The sequence below is a fragment of the Agelaius tricolor genome, unplaced genomic scaffold (assembly GCF_023055355.1).
Source record: "Agelaius tricolor isolate 1412-34295 unplaced genomic scaffold, bAgeTri1.0.p SCAF_1, whole genome shotgun sequence".
NCBI lineage: Eukaryota > Metazoa > Chordata > Aves > Passeriformes > Icteridae > Agelaius > Agelaius tricolor.
In genome coordinates, this window is record NW_027269261.1 from 36,040,780 (window position 1) to 36,063,108 (window position 22,329).

General features: G+C 39.3%; 1 protein-coding gene across 3 annotated transcripts in view; it reads right to left on the reverse strand.

The window, feature by feature from the left end:
- RMDN2 (regulator of microtubule dynamics 2) overlaps positions 1 to 21,459 on the reverse strand; it is a 45,309-nt gene extending 23,850 nt beyond the window's left edge. Inside the window, exons 1-5 of one of the 3 annotated variants that reach the window (XM_071429798.1) lie at positions 21,326 to 21,459; positions 20,071 to 20,537; positions 13,570 to 13,765; positions 12,508 to 12,610; positions 8,633 to 8,693 (exon numbers count right to left, since the gene is read on the reverse strand). In XM_071429798.1, the coding sequence (XP_071285899.1) occupies positions 8,633 to 8,693; positions 12,508 to 12,610; positions 13,570 to 13,765; positions 20,071 to 20,525 (815 nt within the window). In that variant the 5' untranslated portion in view covers positions 20,526 to 20,537; positions 21,326 to 21,459. Of the gene's footprint in view, positions 1 to 8,632; positions 8,694 to 12,507; positions 12,611 to 13,569; positions 13,766 to 20,070; positions 20,538 to 21,017; positions 21,194 to 21,325 lie in introns of those variants that run through there. The other 2 variants (XM_071429817.1, XM_071429809.1) reach the window with 2 other exon arrangements.
- Between the last annotated feature and the right edge of the window lie 870 nt (positions 21,460 to 22,329).

Genomic DNA, 22,329 nt, shown 5'->3' on the forward strand with positions numbered 1-22,329 from the left:
TCTCGTGGTGACAGGGGGAATACTGAAAAGATGATCATACAACAATATGCAAATACCTAATGAAATGGGTAAAAAGCACACCTCTTAGAAGTGCAAGCAATACTGGTTCTCTGCACAGCCATTACCTCCCTCACACCCTCTGAATATCAGAGTACTGCTTACAGAACTTTCACAGACAAAAATAAAGAGGAAATTGTATCAGGAAAGCTCTGCCAGGAATGACCTCTTTGCTGAGCTGATGTTACTACTGGGTAATGTAAAAACCAGCCCCAGACACATTCATCTAGATAAACACAACAATAATCACCTCAAGTGACACAGTACTTGGTTGGTGTAAAAAATGTTATTCCCAGACGGAAGAAAAATTACTGAACACAGTGTAGCAGCATATGATTAATCCCCACAATTAGCAAACCTTTATTAAGCATAAACACAATCAAACAAACTCAATATAATAGGTCAGCACCATGTTCCTCCATGATGTCCTGGAACTCAGACTTGCAAGAAACTCTAGCTGACAGAGATGGATGCCAAGTACCTATGTAGCCATCATGCAGAAGGTCCTAATCAAAGTGAATTAACATTTTCCCTTCTGGTGATACATGTGTATTCAGGCCAGGGAAAACTGTAAGGGACATATCTTAACCTATTGCCAAAAAAAGAGAAGCAGGTTGATCCAATAATTTTATCAAGCCAATTTGAATTTTAATAGAAAAAATGATACCTACACTTAAGACTCTGTCATCCACAGCTTATTCTACATGAGACAGATTTACAGAAAAGATTTTGAAGTCTCAAATGAAGATTAAACCACAGTAGGGCAGTTAAATATAGCATTATTTATCTTTGCCCTGATAAATTTCACATGGCCAAAACCAGAAACAACATGCACCTTCCCAGACTTGTTCCTTCCTCTCCTATATACCCTTTTATATATCCCAAATCTAAAAAAAACCTTTTATGTCACATAGACTTTGGAAATGTGTGGGTACAGGTTACATTTAGAAATCCAGATCTCCATTTTAGCATCTCAGTATCAATAGGAAAGAAAAAGATCAATTTTTTAAATTATCTGACAAGACTTTGCAAATGGGAGGAGAGTTTGTGATATTTACCACCACCAAAGTTTAATTCATGTGTTTCATAACTGTTTTTCACTCCCTCCTCCTTATCTGAGAAATATTTAACATGTAAAGTAGTGTGAGCAAAGGCTAATGCGTGGGCAGCACAAAAGAGGCCCAGTGAAAAGAAAGTTCATTCCCCTTCCAGTTCTAAATATGTTCCTGCATCCCTCCACCTCTGCATGGCTCAGTTCTGTGCATGCCATCTTATATTTTAGCCCAGAACTCCCTCACTCACCAGTTTCACCCACTTATATATTCTGACAGTCTCTGCAATGTAGTGAGACCCACAGGATTTCTTTTTGACATTATTTCAATGAGATACCAATTTCTATGTAGAGAGATTTTGCAACTGAAATTACTAATTATGATCCCTGTTGCATTGCCCTTCCTGAGATCCCAGTTTTTCATACTTCATATCATATCACTTTGGTACCAAGATATTTAATCTACAAAAATGCATCTGACACAAAGTTTCCATGCAAGGGTAAATTATTGGTTTGCACTGGTATATGATCATCCTCATGGGGATATGGAAGCAGGGCCTAAGAACGCCTGAGATGGCCAACAAACCAAGTAAGATGTGCCAAAGTGCAAAGTGAAGTGTTTAGGTGATATTTTGTTTGCAGAGATTTTTTTGCTAATGGGGATTTCATTTCCCTTTCCTTTTTCTGGGAATATAACTGAGTCCACACTGTAGAAATTGGCAGAAATACACTTTTCACATTAAAAATTCAACAGAGCATTGAAGCTGAGCTCCAGGGAAACATCAGATGTAGCGCACGCTTGTGTAGGTAACACTTGCAAAAACATGACAAACCCCTACTTTGGTTTAAAAAACCTCAAAGGTAAGGCATTAAGAATTCTGGATTTATTTACTGCAACACATGCAGTATACCAAATCAAAGGAAAATGCTGCTGTTAATGTGTATTCACAGAAGTTCACCAGTAGAACGTGTGGATGCCATGTTCAGCATTCCTTAGGCTGTGAAACCCACAACTGTGCTAAATTTCTGTTTCCAGAAATTTAACTTTTATTTTTATAATAGACAGTTGTTACAGATGGAAATACAATCTTGAAGAAATTAGCAGGACAGTCCTCACAAGTGTAGAAACAGAGTGAAACAATAGCTTTCAGAGACAGTAACACAACAATTCTGCTTGATAGAAATGTAATAGGCATCATTAGGTTGTCAGAATTATTTCCTCTGTGACCATTCTGGCAAAAAGCTTGTAGTAAACAGATCTTTTCACATGTCAAACCTTCCTCCTTTGCACTTGGCATGAGCATGCTGCAGTGTTTCACTGATCCACTTACTTCAGGACAACTTAACAGCTTTTGAGAAATGGCTTCTCAATTTGAAATTTTCAATTATTAAAAAAAAAAATTACATAATTCAAAGATTACTGACTAAGATTACACATAATTAAGAAAAAAGATTGCTGTAAAATTTCTTTGGTCTTTCCATGAATCAAATACAGGGCAAACAACTAAGAGCTGGAAACCTTGTATTTCTGTACAAACTATCAATTCCTGAAAAATGCGACTGCCTGATAGAAACAGATGCTTGTCACTTGCAAGTTATCTGCCTCATCTAAGTTTAAATAAGGGATAATTAAGGGCAGCAGGTAACAAGCATTTAGTTAGAAACAGTTGAGGATTTAATTTTAAAAGTGACCGTATCCTACAACATATTCCAAAATTTTGAAAAGTTTTGTTTCACTGGAAAATTACTTTTATGCCATTACACCTTACAAACCTGACAAATTATCTGCTAGAATTCTATTACTGAGATGGAATGTTCACTTTTTTGTAGGAAGTTTGTGTAAAATCACCAAAATACGCAAATGACAATGATTATTCGTGTCCTTGAACCAACCTGCACTACTGTTCCGTAGTGCTGCCTGCCAGTGAGAGACTGTACCTAAGCTCTGGAACTCACTTCCATGGAAAACCCAGGGCTTGTGAAAATATCTGTACTTCTGATGACCACTCATACACATGACAGAGAAAACTCTTGGGGGGAGGTGTGTTCAGAAAGGGTCTTCACATACAGCCACTGGGTTTTCACTTGCTAACTTCACTTGCACCTAAATGAGATGTGCTGTATGACTCCCACCAACGGGTGACTTCTAGAGAGTAACACAAACTCAAGAGCAGCACCAAGTTTGTTTGTGGCAAACAAACCAAAGCTCAATGCAAATAATTACCGTTTTAAGCAACTTTCCTGAAAATTTGCTATAACAGTAACCTTTTTGTTCTTGCAAAGCCTGTAACAAGTTCTCCTCCACAAAAAAGGAAGTGTGGGGATCTGCACAACAGCAAAGAAACCTTCCAGACCTCTTTCCCAAACTCCTGAAGTAAACCAGCAACAAACCTCCCACAAATATAAAAATTCACTGGTTTTCCAAAAGAATTTAAAAGTGATAGTTTAGTTTTAAATAAAAGCACTGTTCTTATGCATCTACATGTTGTTTTCTGTAACTGTAAGGTTGTAAAGCAGCACAACTACAAAGCAACTGTAGCATCAAATTGTTCACATAGCACTTCTAATTAAAATCTGGGTGATAAAGATGCTCCATGATCCAAGATGAGCTGCAAGGATTCACAGCTGTCCTTTGGGAATCACTGACCCACAAAATGAATTTGTTTGAGGCTTGGAAAAAATAAGACGACCTGCAATGGCTGATGATAACTTTTGCATGCGAGTTCCTCTACAACTTGAAAAATTGACATTGGCTGAACAAAGCCACAAATCACTTAGAATATTTACTCTATCTTTCTTTAGGGTATTCATACAAATATTAAAGCTCTCTTTTTCCTTTCCAGTGTTGCCATTTACTTCAGTTATTTAGAGGTCAACATTCAAAAAGTCTGAAGGTTTTTGATCTCATTGGCAACTACAAGATTAAGTATTATCACATGTTTTCAAGAATCTGGATTCAGATATGAAAATTATTTGCAGCTGCAGTTCATTACCAAAACCAACTGACTACTTCAAGATATTTTGCTTTCTTTGTTCTGCATATGTTTCCTCAAATTTAATTTGAGGCTGAATACTGTTAGTATTCTGATCAGTAAGTTGAACAGTTGGAGAGTTGATCATTTTATCATACAATTTTACAGAAAAACATAGGTGATGCACTAAGAAGATATATGGCATCTTTTGTTCTTAACTGAAGTAAATATCAAAAGTAAGGCAATACAGCTGAACTCTAAGCCTACATTAGCAAGTTTGCTCATGGAACCATTCCACTAAATTCCACTGGTGGACACAAAAAATGTGTTCTGTCTTACAGACACCTTATAGCAATTCCACAAAACAGAAAAATACCTGCTCTGGAAAAGGGATGCTTTTTCTTGTATAACTCTGTCTACACTAGGAAAATTATGTGGGTCAAAGTGTCAAAAGAACCTGTTTATTTGGTAAATAGAATTTTCAAGCAGCAGGGATAAGCTTCCAAAAGAAACTTCCAAATGGGTCTATAGACCTAACCACTGCATGACAGGCATAGTGCATATTTTTAATGGAAAAAAAAGAAATCGTTAAAAAATGCCTTTTTCTAGTATTTCTAATTATTAGGAAAAGCCCTATAAAAGATTTAGTAAGAGACAATATTCAACAGCACAACTCCAAATGACCCTTTAGTCACAGCAGGGAATATTTTTAGATCAATTCAGCTCCATTGAGGAATTCCCAATTAACTTAAAACCCAAAAGAAATTTACTCTAAAAATAAAAACAAGAGTCCACATCTTAGCTAGGGATATTGGTAAGACAATAAGAAGAGGTTCTATAAATACACCAGAAGGAAAAAAAAAACCAGAAAGAAATGAAAGTGCAGAACAATTAGCAATGAGGAAATAATGGCAAAAGATGAAACCAACGAGGCTGAATTCAATTTCTTCCTCACTTATATCCCCCCTGCTCCACAAGGGTTAACTGTAAGTAGAGAGCAAGGTAAAGGACCAGGAAAAGAACAGGGTATCATTTAATCCTCACTCACTTAGTAAGCCATAATATATTAAACAGTTTAAGAGAACACTAGAAATAATGTATGAGTAGACAACATAGATGGCAGCTATACCAAACATGAGTGAAAACCTCAGTTGTGCTGATGGAAATATCAAACCCCCTCAGAAATTAGTAAGAAATCAAGAAAAACTTTCTCAACTTTCTTCAGTCAAGGTCAGAAAACCAGCTTGGTTATCAATAGCTGATACAGACTGACATAGTCTTACATGCATCAAACAGATGGGCTCATCTTACACAGGCTAGGATTATTTACCTTGTACAGCTTTAGAAAACGTTATGTTGGCAGTGAGATGAAAAGGAAGGATTTTGGTCTCAGACAGCATTGCTTTCACACTGACCTTGCACTCATGCTGAGCTTCTCATTTCTCTCTGTTGCAGCCAGCAGAGACCCTGTTCAATTCACAGGACCCCTGCCCAAACACAGATGCCTACTGCCACTGGAGGTGCCCTAGGGTTTCTCACCACTTCTGGATGATGGCCTGGAAGCGTAGAGACCCCAAAGGTCCTGTGCGATATCCGTCATGCCATGCAAATATCCTGGCACATCAAATGGCACATGCTGCCTCTCAACTCTCCCTCCCTTCTAAGTGCAGGATCTGGCCCTTGCTCACATGCAGGCACATATGACAGAGACAGAACATCCACATGTCCATCTGGAGCTGGGCACTGCCCTTTAGCTCTGATCTTGACCACCCACTAGTGATCCTAGCATCTTTTTGTATATATATTTGTTCTATTTTTTTTCTTTTCAGTTCTTTTCTCTATTATTCTTATTAACTATGGATTTCATATTACTTTCACATATTATTTATTCATAACTTAATTGTATTGCATCGTTATCTGTTTACACACAGTCTTTTCTATTTATAACCTCAGGGAAAATTCTGTTTGTGTACAACTTTGAGAGAACAGTTTTTACAGAGAAGATTCCCTAAAGTCTTATTTCCTGTTCATGGGGATTAACATGTGAAATAATGTTTAGATAAACTGGAAAAATTTGCATTAGGCCAGACTCAAACAATATAGATCTGGCACAGAGCTGACTACAGAAGCCTTGTGAGTAATGCAGAAAGCCCCAATAGCAAGCAAAAAGGCAAACATAGCTGCTATCAGGGAGAAGGAGAAGTGTTACAGGCAAACCAGCCTAACCTGAAGACAATACAGGATAAATTATTCTGGAAGTGCATAAGCATACAAAACAGTTAGCACAAGATTTTTGTGAAAAAAACAGGATAAAAGAAGAGTTCTGGCAAGATAAAAAAGCCTGGGTAAGAGGAATGCAACAAATGAGATACACCTTGTTTATGTGGCCTTTGACTTTGTCCTACCTGCTGTTCCTCAAAACATAACTGTGGAAATATTTAGATTAAATCACCTGTAGAAATGGTTGCAGAACCAGGTTCATGTGAACCTGAGCATCCCTACAGGTGTCACCCAGAGTTTAGTGCTGGGTCCATTATCTTCCAGTAATTTCATTAATTAAGTTAGTGATTTTAAAAAGCCCATACAACAAAAACCACTTTTGAAATAAAATGTTAATCCATGAGGGGATGCATTTACAAACCTAAATGGCCTCAAACCTCAGAAATAGTCAGAAATAAACATGAAATCAATTAAATGTGTGTAAAACACTTTAAAAAGAATAAAATAGAATAAAACAAGTTTAAAAAATAAGTTACAAAACAAGTCCAATTGGTTAAGTAGCAGCACAGCACAAAAATGTCTATTGGGACCACAGATGGAACAACTATTGTTATGCTAAACAAAAATATACCAAAGTCTCGCTGGAGCATGGAAGTCCATTCTGCCCAGTATTTAGAGCCTCAGTTAGATTGGCACAACCATTACACTTACATCACACTTTAAAAATCATGCAGTAAGTCAGAAAGATGTCAGAAAATAAAGACAAGCTGATAATATATTCAGAAAAAAAAATAGTGAACTATTTTAATCTATAATGTCTATCTATACCTCTAGAAAGACATCAGTTAAACAATAACTGATAAAAACCTCATGTTCACTTGCAACCCAGATACATGAAGGCTGAAAACTGCAAACCATACAAAAATCCATTGCCTGTTACAAGAAGCAGTAGCTTAAAAAATGTAAGATTTTCCTCTTAAACCTCTCAATTTGGCTTTCTGAGCTAACCTCTGGAACACATCTCCTTACACTCATAATTCTTCCCCTGCTAGATGTTCCTGCCAGGACAGGATCTCACATGTGAAGTCCAGAAGACCACCTATATCTCCCTGCACAACACGTAAGGGTCTATCAGGATAGTTTCTGCCAGTGAAGCTGCATTTATACTAGGATATTTTGTCAGTCTTGTGGGCTGAGGAGGAAGGGAGGGGCAGGATTCATACTTGAATGTGATTTTGTGGTTGTTTATACACAGAGTTCTAGCTGAGAGGGGTACACCAGCATTACCCTGAGGAAGTGGCCATGGCTGTGGTGAAGTAAAGAGCAGGAATGGCTTTAAATTGCTTTCAGAAAGAGAGAAAGCAAGACAGAGAATTACCTAATTAAATTACAATGCCTGTGACTAATCAAGTATCTAAACCTGAGATAGCTGACATGTGCTCCCTTTGTTGGCAATGGAGATGTTGTCAACTGAGCCCCAGGAGAAATTCATCTCACCCTCATGCAAGACTAAATGAGCAAAATTGACTCCAGTGAACTGCACTCCAGAAGTGGCTGATTCCTTTAGATTGTGAAAGGAGCCTGGGGTAAAAGTATTTGTTTTAGATATGAAGAAGTTTGGTGAAATCCCATCCCACCAGTGCAAAGACAAAATTAATGAAGAATGTAGAAACCAAAATGCAGAGGAAAAGTTAATAATATTAGAAAAGAAATCAGAAGCTCAGTAAAATTTACTAATAAAATACTAAGGTGAGGAACTATCAGCTAGAACTCAGAAGAATTATCTTTTACCTGATAATGTTGATTTGATAAAAAAATATTTATATTTGCAGAGTTTGTTAGTTCTGGCAAGGTCTACAAAACTAAACTAAGAGTCATGCTTGGAGAAAAACTGTATGATAAAACAAAAATTGAGAAGTTAATTCAAATTTCCATAGTCCTCTACATCTATTTTTAATTATCACAATTTAGACTATTACAAGAAAAGGAAAGCACAATTCAAGGTCAAATGACATTATTTTGTGAATTGTTGAAAGGGAAGGCAAATGGAAAACTATGGCTTCTCTGAGCAAAAAAATAGTGGCTTAAGCAAATACTGTTATGTCCATTTCTTGGTACTTATTGAAGTATGGTTATTGAGTTGTTTCACATGCTATAGTAAATGCTTCACAGAATATTTCGATGTAATTTTTAGTAGCAACTGGTAATAACTGAATTTCATAAAACTATGAAAAAATATTAATGACTAATTTATGAAACTGATGTCAGGCTGGGGTTTTTTCCTTGAACTTAATAAATGTACACAAGTTTGTAAAAACTTTGTCAAACTTACCACTGGTGACTCTCAGCACTCCCAGCATCCAGCTGAATAGCTTTTTCAGCTTTAATCTTTCCTGTAAATGGAGTACAATATATGAAAGTATTTATTGTACTCTTCCACATTTTAGGTGACTCCCAAGAACAAAGCAATCTGATTTACTCTAGCAGCAAAGAAATTGCTTCCTGTTCTTAGAAACATTTAGATAAACAATGTAACATCCTAGCTTTACTTCATTTACATAGTCATACACTTACATGTAAGTATATATAAACTATACATGCAATTTTAGTATTTTCCTTTACAATCCGGTTCAGATGCAGTTAAATCAGGGAAGGATTGGACTGGACTGCCAAAGGAGGCCATCATGTCTGAAAGACTGAAGAGCCTTAAAAGCAGGCCAGACAAGCACCTGTCAGAAGAACCAGCAAAGCCATTTCAATGCCTTGGGTACAGGAATAAACTAGCTGAAGTTCCTTTCTAGCACAAAGCCTTCCCTTAAGTTCCACTTTTAACTGAATAAAGATGACAGTAGGTGATTTGATCAAACCCACACCCCCAGTAAGAAGTTCAGATGAGATGCTTGCTGTTTGCAGAGTCTCAGCTGCAAGCAATTAAGCTGCACTGACATTTCTGTATTGTAAGTTAACTTCATAAAAACAAAGAATAGCATACACACTCCTCCTACCCAGTGGAATGAAAAATAACCATGAAACTACTGCCAGCTCTCCTGCAGTCTCAAGCCCTCTGCAGCACTTCCAAAAACTGAGATGAAAAAGGCTGCCGCCACCCCCACTTCATGAGAATGAGCCAAACTAGGCTGGTTACTCAACACCTAAGACTCACTTTCATTCCATCATTCTTTATCTCTCCCTGTCTTTTGCTATCATTCATCAGCTGAGGTTAGATGCAGTTACAGAATCACAGAATCTGCTGAGTTGGAAAGGACCTGCAAAGATCATTGAATCCAATTCCTGGCTTGCACAGGACCACCCCAAAGAGTCACACCATGTGCCTGACAGCATTGTCCAAATGCTTCTTGAACTCTGTCAGGCTGTGCTTGACTACTTCCCTGGGGAGCTGTTCCAGTGCCCAACCATACTCCAGTGAATAACCTTTTCTTGATATCCATCCTAAACCTCCCTGACACAACTTCAGGCCATTCCCTTGGGTCCTGTCACTGGCACCACAGAGATCAGTGTCTGCCCCTCCTCTTCCCCTGATGAGGAAGTTGTAGCTGCAACGAGGTTTCCCCTCAGTCTCCTCTTCTCCAAACTGAACAGACCAAGTGACCTCAGCTGCTCCTCATGTGGCTTCCCAACAAGGTCCTTCACCGCCCTCGTGGCCCTCCTTTGGATGCTCTCCAATAGTTCAATGTCATTTTTACACTGTGTCACCCAAAACTACCCCCAGCACTCAAGGTGAGGCTGTCCCAGTGCAGAGCAGAGCGGGACAATCCCCTCCCTTGCCTGGCTGGTGATGCCCCCCAGGACGGGGTTGGCCCTCCTGGCTGCCAGGGCACTGCTGGCTCATATTCAACTTGCCAGTGACCAGGATCCATGGTGCTGCTTCCCAGCATCTCATTCCCCAGCCTGTCTGTACATCCAGGGTTGTCCCATCCCAGGTACAGAATCCAACACTTTCCCTTGTTGACTTCATACCATTGGTGATTGCCCAGCTCTCTGATTTGTTGAGGTTCTCTCTGCCCTCAAAGTACTCAACAGCTCCTCCCAGTTTTGTATCCTCTGTGAACTTGCTGTGTATCCCTTCCATTCCCATGTCCAAGTCATTTATGAAGATGTTGAAGAGCACAGGGCAGAGAATGGAACCCCCCTAGTGACAGATCCAGTCTGATGTCACCCCATTCACTGTAACCCTTTGTGCCTGGCCCGTGAGCCAGTTGCTCACCCATCCCATGATGTCTTTATCCAGCTGTGTACTGGACATTTTGTCCAGAAAGATCCTGTGAGAGACAGTATCCAAAACTTTACTGATATTCAAAAATATTATATCAACCGGTTTCCCTTGATCAGCTAGGTGGGGTACTTTGTCATAAAAGGAAACCAGGTTTGATAAGCAACACCTTCCTTTCATGAAGCTGTGCCGGCTGCAACCAATGACTTCATTGTCCTCCAGATGTTTTTCTGTACCTCCCAGAATAATCTGCTCCATAACTTCACCAGGCACTGAAGTAAGACTGACAGACCTATAGTTGCCAGGGTCCTCCTTCTTGCCCTTTTTGAAAATCTGGACAATGTCAGCCAACTTCCAGTCAGCTGGACCTCTCCAGATTCCCAAGACTGCTCAAAAATTATCAGGAGAGGTTTTGAGATGACACCAACTAGTTCTTTGAGGATTGTTGGATGAATCCCATCAGGCCCACAGATTTTTAGGAATCCAGCTGAAGCAGCAGATCATACACAATTTCCAGGTTGACTGGGAATTGATCATTCTTGGTAGCCATGGTACTCCAGCTCAGGACACTGATAACCCCTTGCTCCATTACCCGTGTTGAAGACAGAGGCAAAGAATACATTAAACATCTCTGCCTTGTTCATGTCCCCGTTTGTGAGGCAACCACCCTCATCCTGTAATAGGCTGATGTTATTTTTACACTGCCTATTGCCATTAATACATTTGAAAAAACTCTTTATTGTCCCCCACAGTCCTGGCCAGCTTCAAGTCCAGTCACTGGTAAAAGCAAAAGATTCAGCAACAGAATTTACTGTTTTCATTTACTTTGTGTCATAATCCTCACTGTAGGATTTATGTACAAAGCCAAGTTGCTACTAAAGCAAAGACAGTATCAATTAAGTTGCTGAGACAGTGCAAGTCTTTAGGAATATTTAGATGACAAAAGGATTGGAAAAAGGAAGGACCTTGAACAAACTGAGGGTGACTGTGGAATATGTTACAACAGCATGAAGGCATCACACAGCCTTTAAGGATGACAAAGGACAGCTGAAACTGCTTTGTCAGTGACACTATCACTGCCAACACAACAAAAAGTTAATGAGAGGTGTCACAAAAGACAAAACAACCCAAACTTGAGTTACACTTACAAATCCGATTTGGTGCGGCCAAAAAAGAAGGGGAAATGGAGAGACAAAAGAAAGAGAGAAGTATCCTGAGATAAAGGCAAAATAGATTATTTTAAAAACAGTGCCTTGACTGGAGGAGAGTGACACATTATAGAGAAAATGTAGGTTGTAATGTAATAAAAAGGGAAACAAACTGTTCCTCTAGCCAATATCCATCCAGACAGTGAAAGGGCGGGCAATGATTTTAAAAGCAGCCAAAAAAAAGTGCTATGACGGAGAAAATGAAAATCTTGTAGAGATTAAATTGTCAAACAGGACACATGGGGAGAGATGACTGGAAGCAACATCAACTGTCACACACCACTTCTGTTTCTGGTCAACAGTTCCTCCAGATTCACAGAGTTTCATCACCACAAAAGAGACTGCTGATATGAAGGAGTGCTCTCTGACCACAGGAAAGCAGAAAAACAAACCTTGACCCAGCCCCAACATTTATTTATTCCTCTTGCTCTCCCAAAGATGTAATTAAGAAACTGTGCTAAAAACATCTGGGAGTTTTCACATTCTCTATCCGTTTCTCAACAAAATACAGGATTTTCCAGCCATCTGCAGAGACAACAGCCACTAACCATGACCCATTATACTTCTCTGCCACTGATTTTGGATGTCTCATTGAGGAAAGAATGAAGTTGCAAACTGTGGTGGTTTACTTTACAAAACATTACCATTACAGTACAAATGCTCCCATCTATTGGATTGCAAATTCCTTATATTGGAAAACTTAACCAAAGTTCAAAGCATGTTTCACTACATTCATACGGCATTCTTCATAAACATTTTTCCTCTTACCATCAGTTACATATTTCCTCTTCTCCTCAGCATCAGTAGTCATCTCAAACAGATCTCCATAAGCACGTGCAAGCCTCCAAAGAAAGTCCACACAGTTTTCGTACTGAAAGTAGAGGACAGCTACATAATTCAACTGATCAGAATGTGATTTAAACAGTTTACTTTCACAATGCTTAAAATTAATAACATGCTTAAAGCAAATAATCACAAGATGGCATAATTTTTTTGTTAATTTTCCATTCTTCTACACACTACTTTTAGTTTCATGTGAGAACCAATTGACCAATCTTCCATGTACAAAAGAGAATACAGCTTTTGGAAATACCCTAGACTGTCTAAAGAGATTTTATTTTATAAATCAGTTTAAACTTCTTTCAGTATAAACATTTACAAGGTAATCCAGCAAAACACAACAAATCCCTGAACAAAGTGATGTGTATTTTCTTTAGGGAAGCCATAAGCACCACACTCACTCACAATATCCCATTTACCTTTCTTGGTATTCCAATATTCAGATGAAAATACAGTCAGAACTAATGCTTGCCAAACCAGAATAAAATGGTACACTGAATTGAGAACTGCACATCAAACCACCTTTAAATTTTATCTGGAGTTACATATGGGCCCAGTAAAGCAAAAGCAAAAATTCACATGAATGGTATTAGAAAGGTATGAGCAGACAAGATGCTCACAGTTTCAGAACAGTAGGTCCGGTTTATTACTTAATTTTACAGGATTTTCTCACACAAACTATTCCAAAAGCAGCAGAAGTAAGTGTATTTTACATTGAAAAAAGCCCATGATCTTTCTTTCATGGAAGAACTCCTATGTCAAACAAAGCTTCAAGGTTATTGAATCAGAATGGGATATAAAATAGAAGAACTCCTATGTCCACACAACATGAATATTGACACCACTCTGCAATACTGCTTTTTGACTGTATTTTAAAAATATGCTTGAAATTTCATAGTCCATTTCTATGTGCATTTTAAAGCTTGTATTTAGTTCTCAAAAGCAAAGTATAAGTTAGTAGCAACATAATATGAAGTTTACCCATAATACCTTGTCATCGTTCTCAAGCAGCAGTCTGAAGCCCTCCTTTTTATCAACCTCTGAACCCTTGTGCAAATTGTCCACCTGCTGTAAAAAATTAAGTAAGTCTTCATCTTTTTCTGATTCCACCATGGCATCAGGTGATTTCATCCATCTCTTTTCTTCCTCAGAGTCTCCTTCAGAATCAGTATGAGCGGTAAGGTAACTAAAATCACAGAAAATAATAACCATTTTTTTCTTAAAAAAAAAAGGGCATTGTTAAATAAAAAGCAAAAGTTTCAGAGTACAATTTATCCTGGTTGTCCAACTTTAAAGGATTTTTTATTAAGGATATCAAGCTTATTGTTATTATTACAAAACCTTTATCTTCAAAGGATAGCACAGTCATATTCTAAATATAACAGGTAAGTAATTGTACTGCTGTCTGATACTCCATTAAAAAAATGCAGATACATATTAGAAACACATGTAGCCTTGTGTTTCATATGCAGAACACTTGAAATCATTAATGTGTTTTAAGACATGCTCTGTAACCCTGAATAGGCCTCTTCAACTCTTTACCTCTATTTCCTTATTTTTTGAACAAGGAATGAGCTTACTAACCAAAATATAAGCGCTATAACAATCATTTATACAATATTTTCTTAAATACTTTTAAGATCTAAATACAAGCCAATAAAAATAACACCATTGTTATAAATTCCTTATTTCTTCTAAGCATTCTGAAGTTCAGAGTATCTGAAACTGGAAAAGAGCTTATATTGATTCATGATGCTTAGTGCACAAGGCAGTCAAGGGCAAAGAAATATTTGCAAAAGCATAAATATCACATAGAGATAAGCAGGTGGCCTTACTGTCCAAAGTGCTGAGAATATATTAGGGTACTCCAATTTCAAAGAGGAGCAGCTGATAGCATTGTTTTTAAAAAGCAGCCTTTTGCTTATGTACTAAAAATGGACAGAGAAGCTTCATCTTCTGCATTTCCACTTTTGAAAATATTGCTCTGGGGAGAAGTAATACCTACCAGCTGCCAGGTTCAGAGATTTTCTAAATGGTTACTATGAGTATGAAAAGCATGGAATGTACTATACACATCAAGTAACTGAATAATTGAAGTAGACCACAACAGTCAGAATTGTAAAAAAATCTATTTTTTTTTTCAGAAATATAACCAGGAGAGAATGCTAGCAGTCAAAATGAAGGTTATTAATCATGGCTTTCAAATATTCTGTTTTCAGTATGTTCCTTTCAGAACAGATGAGTGTATCAAAGCAGATACACTTCCAGCCTGTAAATGAACAAATGCTTATGAAGCTACAGAAGTGCTATATGTGGCATGACAGTTTTGCTGCAAAATTAACCCAGTGACACCAGAAAGAGGAGTCAAAATACATTTGGATAAAACAATATATACACAGACCATGTGTACATGTTCAAACTGAAAAATACCATTGAGCAGACCAGAGATGGGAAACTTCATATGTTTCTACAGATTTGTTTTACAAAATCTTGATGATGCTGAAGTTGATGACACATTGTATGCTGTATCTTGCAGAAACTATATTCAGTCACTGAACATTTATTTTCATTTTCTGAAGCATGTTTAAAAACACAGCATATTGTTCTTCCATAGTTATTTTGAAGTGGGCACAGATATATATCATGGCTGCATTTATAAGAGCCCCAACTTAACCAAATGTATAAGGGAGTTCCTGGGGAGTGGGACAATCTTTTAGCTCCAATACAAAAGTCTGTGATGTGAAGCTTGTTTGGAAAGTATCTTTCCCCACATGGTTTAGAGGCTCCATTCCCCCTAAATAAAAGATAAATTCGCTGAGGATCTGGGCAATTCTGAACCTAAAATAAGGGCACCAGATAATATAAAAGAGCAATAACTAAGCAGTAAAGACAATATCTTTAGTTACAGGAATTTTGGCACTGCATCAAATGCTACCTAATCAGGTAGATATGAAAGTCAGGAATCAGTGTTTTGGAAGTCAGTGTTGGGGTTGTATTCTTTACCTTTGCTGCGTAAACATCTGCTAAAATTTTTATGATCACTACTGTTCCTGTGTTAGATAACAGATAAAAATTATCATTAGAAAATGCTATTCTCCCAGCAAAAATATAATGGCCAGGTGACAAATAGAAGGTTGGGCTGACACCCAAGCCCATTGGGCTGTCAGTCCAAACAAGCCCAGCAGAGATTTCCAGCAGCACTATACCAAATGTCATGACAAGACATCAAATTGAGGCCAAACATCAAATTCACATGACATCAGGTAAGTCATATATTTATTGGGAGACTCATAGAAAAAGTGTGAAGTAGGTCACTATCTAACAGACCATGAGAACCCATAAGGAGTTAATTACAAAACAGCAGAGACAGCAGGGTCATGTCTTACCCATTCCCTCTCATGTCCACTGTACTTGCAAACTCTCCTCTATTTACCTGCTTTATGAACCCTCAAAGTATTTAAATGTGGAACAGACCCTCTTAAACGTTGATTAGAATGTCATAAATTTCAATTTACTTGTTGGGCAATATCTGCCTTCAACAAAGCAGCTAACAGTCTTATATATCTATGCACTCTAAAGCACTGAAATCAGTACTGACACAAACAGAATTGGAGATTCTTCTTAACAGTTTAAAAACTCTGGGACTTTAAGGACTGATAATACTACTCCAAAAAAGAAATAAACAGAAAACAAGGAATAGTCATTGTTGTTCATTTCATAAATATTCCATACAATATTCCATACAGAAAGCTGCAATATTACCTGGTATTTTCCTGCAAGAGGTTTTATCAGATAATAAACAGAAAAGTGATTTACAAGTGATAAACACATTGATCAGTATTTGAAAAAACGGAAGAATGTTTAAAAAATGTCCAGAGTCAGTGCCAACTTGTTTTCACCTTTATTACCAACAGATTTTAAATAAAAGAGAAAAACAGTGATAAGAATGTGAGGAGCAAGGATCAACCAACAGGACTCAGTTGTATCACAATGGACTGTTCAAAGTTCAAAGGACAAATGGAAAGTGTGCTGGAGACTCACCCCACTGTGGCTAAGCAGTTCAGTAAATCCCAGCATCCAGTACTGGATTAAAACAAGCTACATGGTATAAAACACCCCTGTGGTATAAACACAGTTGGGTGGTTCAAAAACTGTGTTGGGGTGTCTGTAAATTGGCAGACACTGGGCCTAACCAGGTATCATTTATTCACAACACTTCAGCTTTTACACAGATCAAATATCATCTGTCATCTCCCTGCCAACTTAGAAGAAAAACACAAGCTGACACAAACACCCTCTCATTTGCTCTGGCTAATTCCACAGAAAGGTGATTTTATGTCACAGATGGATCTGGATCAAATTTGCACTGTATGATTCAGCAAAGTGCATATCCATCAGTAATGATAAGTGGCTTTCAAGGAAAGGTTTGGCAAACTGGATTCTTAAGCCAACCGAAGGTTGCATTTAAAATAAATGAACAGCAAAATAAATTAGAAAATGCTAAGTGAAATGATACTCAAAAGCAGGCAGGGCAAATTTCTTTTCCTGTTGACTAAACTATTTCAAGGAAAAATTATAAATAGAGCATCTATCAGAGAAGAATTGACTGAAGTGAATCTTTCTGGTGCCTGATGCCAAATGCAATTTGAAGAGCTTGGATGCTGGGCCAGCTGAAGACGGGCTCCAAAATGACACTGATGTCCAGGGTTCATCACTGCCATATCAGGGAGGAAATAACTTGAAAATCACAAAGAGGAGAATTCGGTGACATGTTCCATTCCAGGTGATCATCTAGACACAATTTATTGCATTTGTAAATAAATGAGTGCTTGTTACACATTCTCAAATATTAAACATTGAAGTTTTCACTACGACATTACTGGAACTGAAACAAACTAAAAAAAAAAATAGAATACAGAGAAGCACACACTAGAAACCACAGACTCTTTACCATTTAATGTCTCATCTATTCAGTGCACCTTCCATTCACACTGTCATTATGTAAAAACATAGCTCATTTATTAAAACACACAGGACATTTCTCCACTTACAGAAATACATAACTTTTGAAAGGCAAAACAGAAAACTTCTCTTCCCAAGGTATTGAATACCAACAGTGACATTGAGAATGTGCCCAGAGCAGATCAAAGCAGTGAGGGCCTTATCAGAGACTGTCAGCTTCCAATATTTAATGAAAAAACTAGGTAGTACTAAAAGCTTTTCTGGAAGAAGTTTACAAACCTGAAACCAATGTAGTCATCCAGCACAAATCCATAAAACTCTTCAGATTAGTTTATCTGTCAATTCCCAGCACCTACCCATTTGTCAATTAAAAACAGAAGTGCTTAACTCAAGCAAAATCCTATCTTCTAGATCATGAAATTACTGCTGAGGCAGTGAAACACAATGCACTTTAGATGGGAGTATAGAAAGGTGAAAAAATGTTTTATCAGTAACAAAGAGCAAAATTTTTTTTCTGTAGTGCAAAAACAAGCACCTGAATGCACCATTGTGTGTGGAATTAGCTAAAAAAGAGTATAAAACAATGTGCATGGTGTAATGCCTACAGCATATGAAGCAGTGATGTAGAGTAACTGGAAAAAACCCAAGTCTTGCTATTGACCCTCCCGGCCATGCACCAGTCATTAAAGTTACAGAAGACCTTGGGAAATGCTGTATACACTGCAACTGTACACATTAGGATTAACAATCTATTTGCAAGAGGAAGAAAAAAAAATACTATTTACTTAAATGAAATCAAATTATCTCAAATTTAGAGAAGATATGAAAAACAAACACATCAAGTACAACGTGTTAATAGGAAAAAAGCCCACCTTTTTTCATAAGGGATTGAAAAACAGCATTGGGAAAGAACATAGCCAAATGACTAATGCTAACTGTAACCTTGAATTATCTTCCTTGCTTCTGACTGTACACAAATACTTGTCAGAGAAGGTCTCTCTTAAGGACACACTCAATGCTCTGGAACACTATAATCACTTGTATTGGATCACCGCATCAGCTTCTTCGTCACACACAAGAACCTGAAAACACAAGTCTCCTTGGCTTGTTTTCAAACAGCAACACATCATTCCTGATCAAAAAACAGGATTTCCTCAAATAATAAATAATGACAACAAATAATAAATTATAAAAACGTGTGGAATAACCCTTGCATTGTGTCTGTGGACCTGGTAATTCATAAACTGGTCCCTTTGCCTTATCTGCATCTCTGAATATTTTATCCATAACATGAAGGCCTATGCAAACCAACCAATGGATGAAATAATCTAAGAAATGAAGAGAACGAAGATGTTTCCACACCAGAAGAAGGAGGACTGTGGTTGAATACTTATGCCAACCCCGAATACTTAAAATAAAGAACTGGTTCATAATAGAACTGACAAGTCTTAAAATATGGTATCAAAATATAAGACTTGTGAACCATGTGGGCTGGAATGTAACACAGAAAGAAATTCTGCTCACAGGAACTGAAAATGAATGTGGAGAAACTGTTAAATATAGAATTCCATTAATATGCAGCATGTTAGCTGTCTCCAGAATATTACAGTTAGTTAAAATATTTTAAAGAGAAAAGGTGACATAAGATGGGCAATTTACAGACATAATGCTGCCTACACAGACGTGTAAGACATGCTGAGAAGTAGCTCAAAAAACTCAGTTGCTATAAACATAGTATTAGTAAATTGCATGTAAGTATCTAATCTGATTATACCAAAACAAAGTTGTAATTACAGGAGATTAATGTCAAGACAAAAATATAGTGCCTCTCCTGGACTCCTGATACAAATCATTCCTCAGCATGTTCCTCAACTCATGAGAATAAATGACCCTATTAACTATAACGTGACTACAAGATGTGATCAAAACTAGGAACTTTCCACCTGACTGAGTCAGTACTCTAAATTCCTCATGGTCACTTTTTGAGCCACCAAAGAGTGTATGCAACAGCTCATATACATAAACGTTGCCACTTGTACAGAAGTTCTCTCAGATGTAGCTTCCATAGTACGCAATGCCTCTAGGCAGAACACGGTAATAACTCATCTGTGAGGCTGATAAAAAACAATTATCAGGAAAAGCACATGAGCATTTGTACAGTTGGAACAAACTCTATCAAAGACACTTTGCACTAGAAGAACTTTTAAAATTACACCATTATTCTGAACTTTGCCTCTCATTGCATAGCTATGTAGCAATACTGCATCAGTGTTACCAAACACACTCTTAAAAAAGAATCTGTATTATGCTTGGCATTAAGCCAAATTCAGCCATCGTGCAGACTCAGAGATGGTCACCAAGAGTCTTCTCTGATCTAAAAACTGTTAATCTAAACGTTTGTAATTATTTTTCCAGAAGTATAAAATCTGTATCAACTTTTAAAAGGCTCCTGTTTACAATTTCATATAGGTAATGATGCAACTTGCACTGCATGTGTACAGTAGAATATGCAGATTATTATTAACTCACCCTCCTTCACTTTCTGCCTCCTCAGAGCTGGTAGTTTCTCTTGCACTAGGAGCTGTCTCTGCTTTTCTCCGCCTTGTTGCTCTGTGTGATGGGCTAACTCTCTGAACATCACCACTTCCTTGAAGCTCATTTCGAACAAGCTCTTCAAGTTTTGGAATAGCTTCTTTCAGAAATTCCACCTCTCTCTTCAGTTCATCCACGCTTAGTAGCAGGCCATTCAATTTTTCTAGTATCTGCAGTTGCCTTCCATGTAAAACCATTACTGCTCCTTGCTCATTAGGAGCCTCATTTGGCAAGACCACAGAATTAATTCTGTTACCTATATCCTGGAACCCTCGAATACGCACAGCTGCACCAGGCTTTCGGATCTTGCGGTAACAAACCAGCACCAGGCTTAATCCAGCGGTCCCTGCCATTATGCCCAGCATTAGTCCTCTATTTTCGAAGGGAGACATTTCTGCACACTCCTAGAATTGTAAGACAACAATAAAAGTTTAAGATGTTTCCCAGTGCTCTACGCAAGCGACTTGCTCTGCTCTGAAACCACGAAAGGACAAGGCAGGAAGAACTGCAGACACAAATTTACACTTTTTGCAGGTTCTGCAATAGGAGGCAGCAAAAACAAGCTCAAAGTGGGTTTGGGGGTGTGAGGGGCGCTGGCACGTGGGCAGGACCGAAGCCTTCACTCTTAACCGTCCCGGCATCCTGGGATTTTTTTGTTTTAATGCGAGAAACTCATATAATCGGATTTTCCGCCACCGCAGAGAGGCGGAAACCCAGCTGTCAGGCCGGAGCGCCGCCCGGAGGGGCGTCACGCCGGTCCCCCAGCCCCACCGCGCCGAGGGCTGCCGGAGCCCCGCGCTCGCCTCCTGCCCACCCGCAACCGCCCCGGCCCCGGCCGCCCCGGCAGCGCCGGCCCCGAGCCCAGCGCCGCCCCCGCTACGTACGTACGGCCGGGCCGGGCCGGGTCGGACCAAGCCGGGAGCAGCAGCGCGTCCGGCCCAGAGCCCGCAGCTCTCCCGCCGCGGCACAGGGGGCGGCGGCGGGGCCGCCCCGGGGCGGCGATACCCGGATCGAGGGGGCCGGGCCTGGGCCGCAGCGCCGGCCGGGCCGCCCGGGTGACGCGCGCTGCCCGGTGGAGGAGGGATCCCCGCAGCGCTGGGAGTCCCGGCGGGCCGTGCTGCTGCTGCTGCGGGACGCCGGCTGCACCTGCCACGGACATGGCTGGAAATAGGCCGTTCTAGAGCAAGTGTACCTGTTCGTGTGTCTGTCCTCAGTCTGGTGGCCGCTCGATTTCACCGGTTTAACCTTTTGCTACTTCTAGGCCACAGAGAAATTGTGTTTCCACTGCATTGGTGGAGACCTGAAGCTGCAAAATCACGGAGAAACCCCGCCCAGTTTCCAGGAGGACGGGCAGTCCCGGCACAAAAGCCTCATTGCAATTTAAGCCATCTAAGGGCCCAAAGCTGATTTTACCAAAGTCCATTATGGATTCCCCAAAGCCTGGAGGAACTTACCATAGAGTGATAGAATGGTTTGGGGTGGAAGGGAACCTTAAAGGCCATCTAGTTCCAGTCCCCCTGCTGTGGGCAGGGACACCTTCCACTAGAACAGGTAGCTCAAAGCCCCCTCCAGCTTGGCCATAAACACTTGCAGGGTCGGGGCATCCACAGCTTCCCTGGCAATCTGTCCCAGTGCCTCGACCACCCTCACAGTAAAGATTTTTGTACTAGTGCCTAATCTAAACCTATTCTCTTTCAATCTGAACCCACTTCCCCTTGTCCTGTCACTCCATGCTCTTTTAAATGGTATTGCCCCATCTTTCCTCTAAGTTCACTACAGGTCCCAGGCCACAATTAGGCACAACAAAGCCTTCTCTTTTCCAGGCTGAACAATCCAAGTTCTCTCAGCATTTTTCATAGGAGAGGTGCTCCATCCCTCTGATTAACCTGGTTTTCCTCATCTGGACTCATTCCAACAGATTAATGTCCTGTGTTGGGGACCCTAGAGCTGGATGCAGCAATGGAGGTGGAACCTCACCAGAGCAGAGGGGCAGAAATTGGATTTATCAGAGTGTAGAAGGTATTGCTCCTATGCCCCATCTGAGATCACTTTTATTGGTGACTCTCACAAGACTCTCTTTTCCCTTTTATGACAAAATGATCTGGCTCCTGTTTCTGGCCTCGGATGGAAGAAGGATCACCACAGGCAACTCGCTCTGACATTTGTCTTGGAGTGGCAAGACCTTGAAGGCTTGTG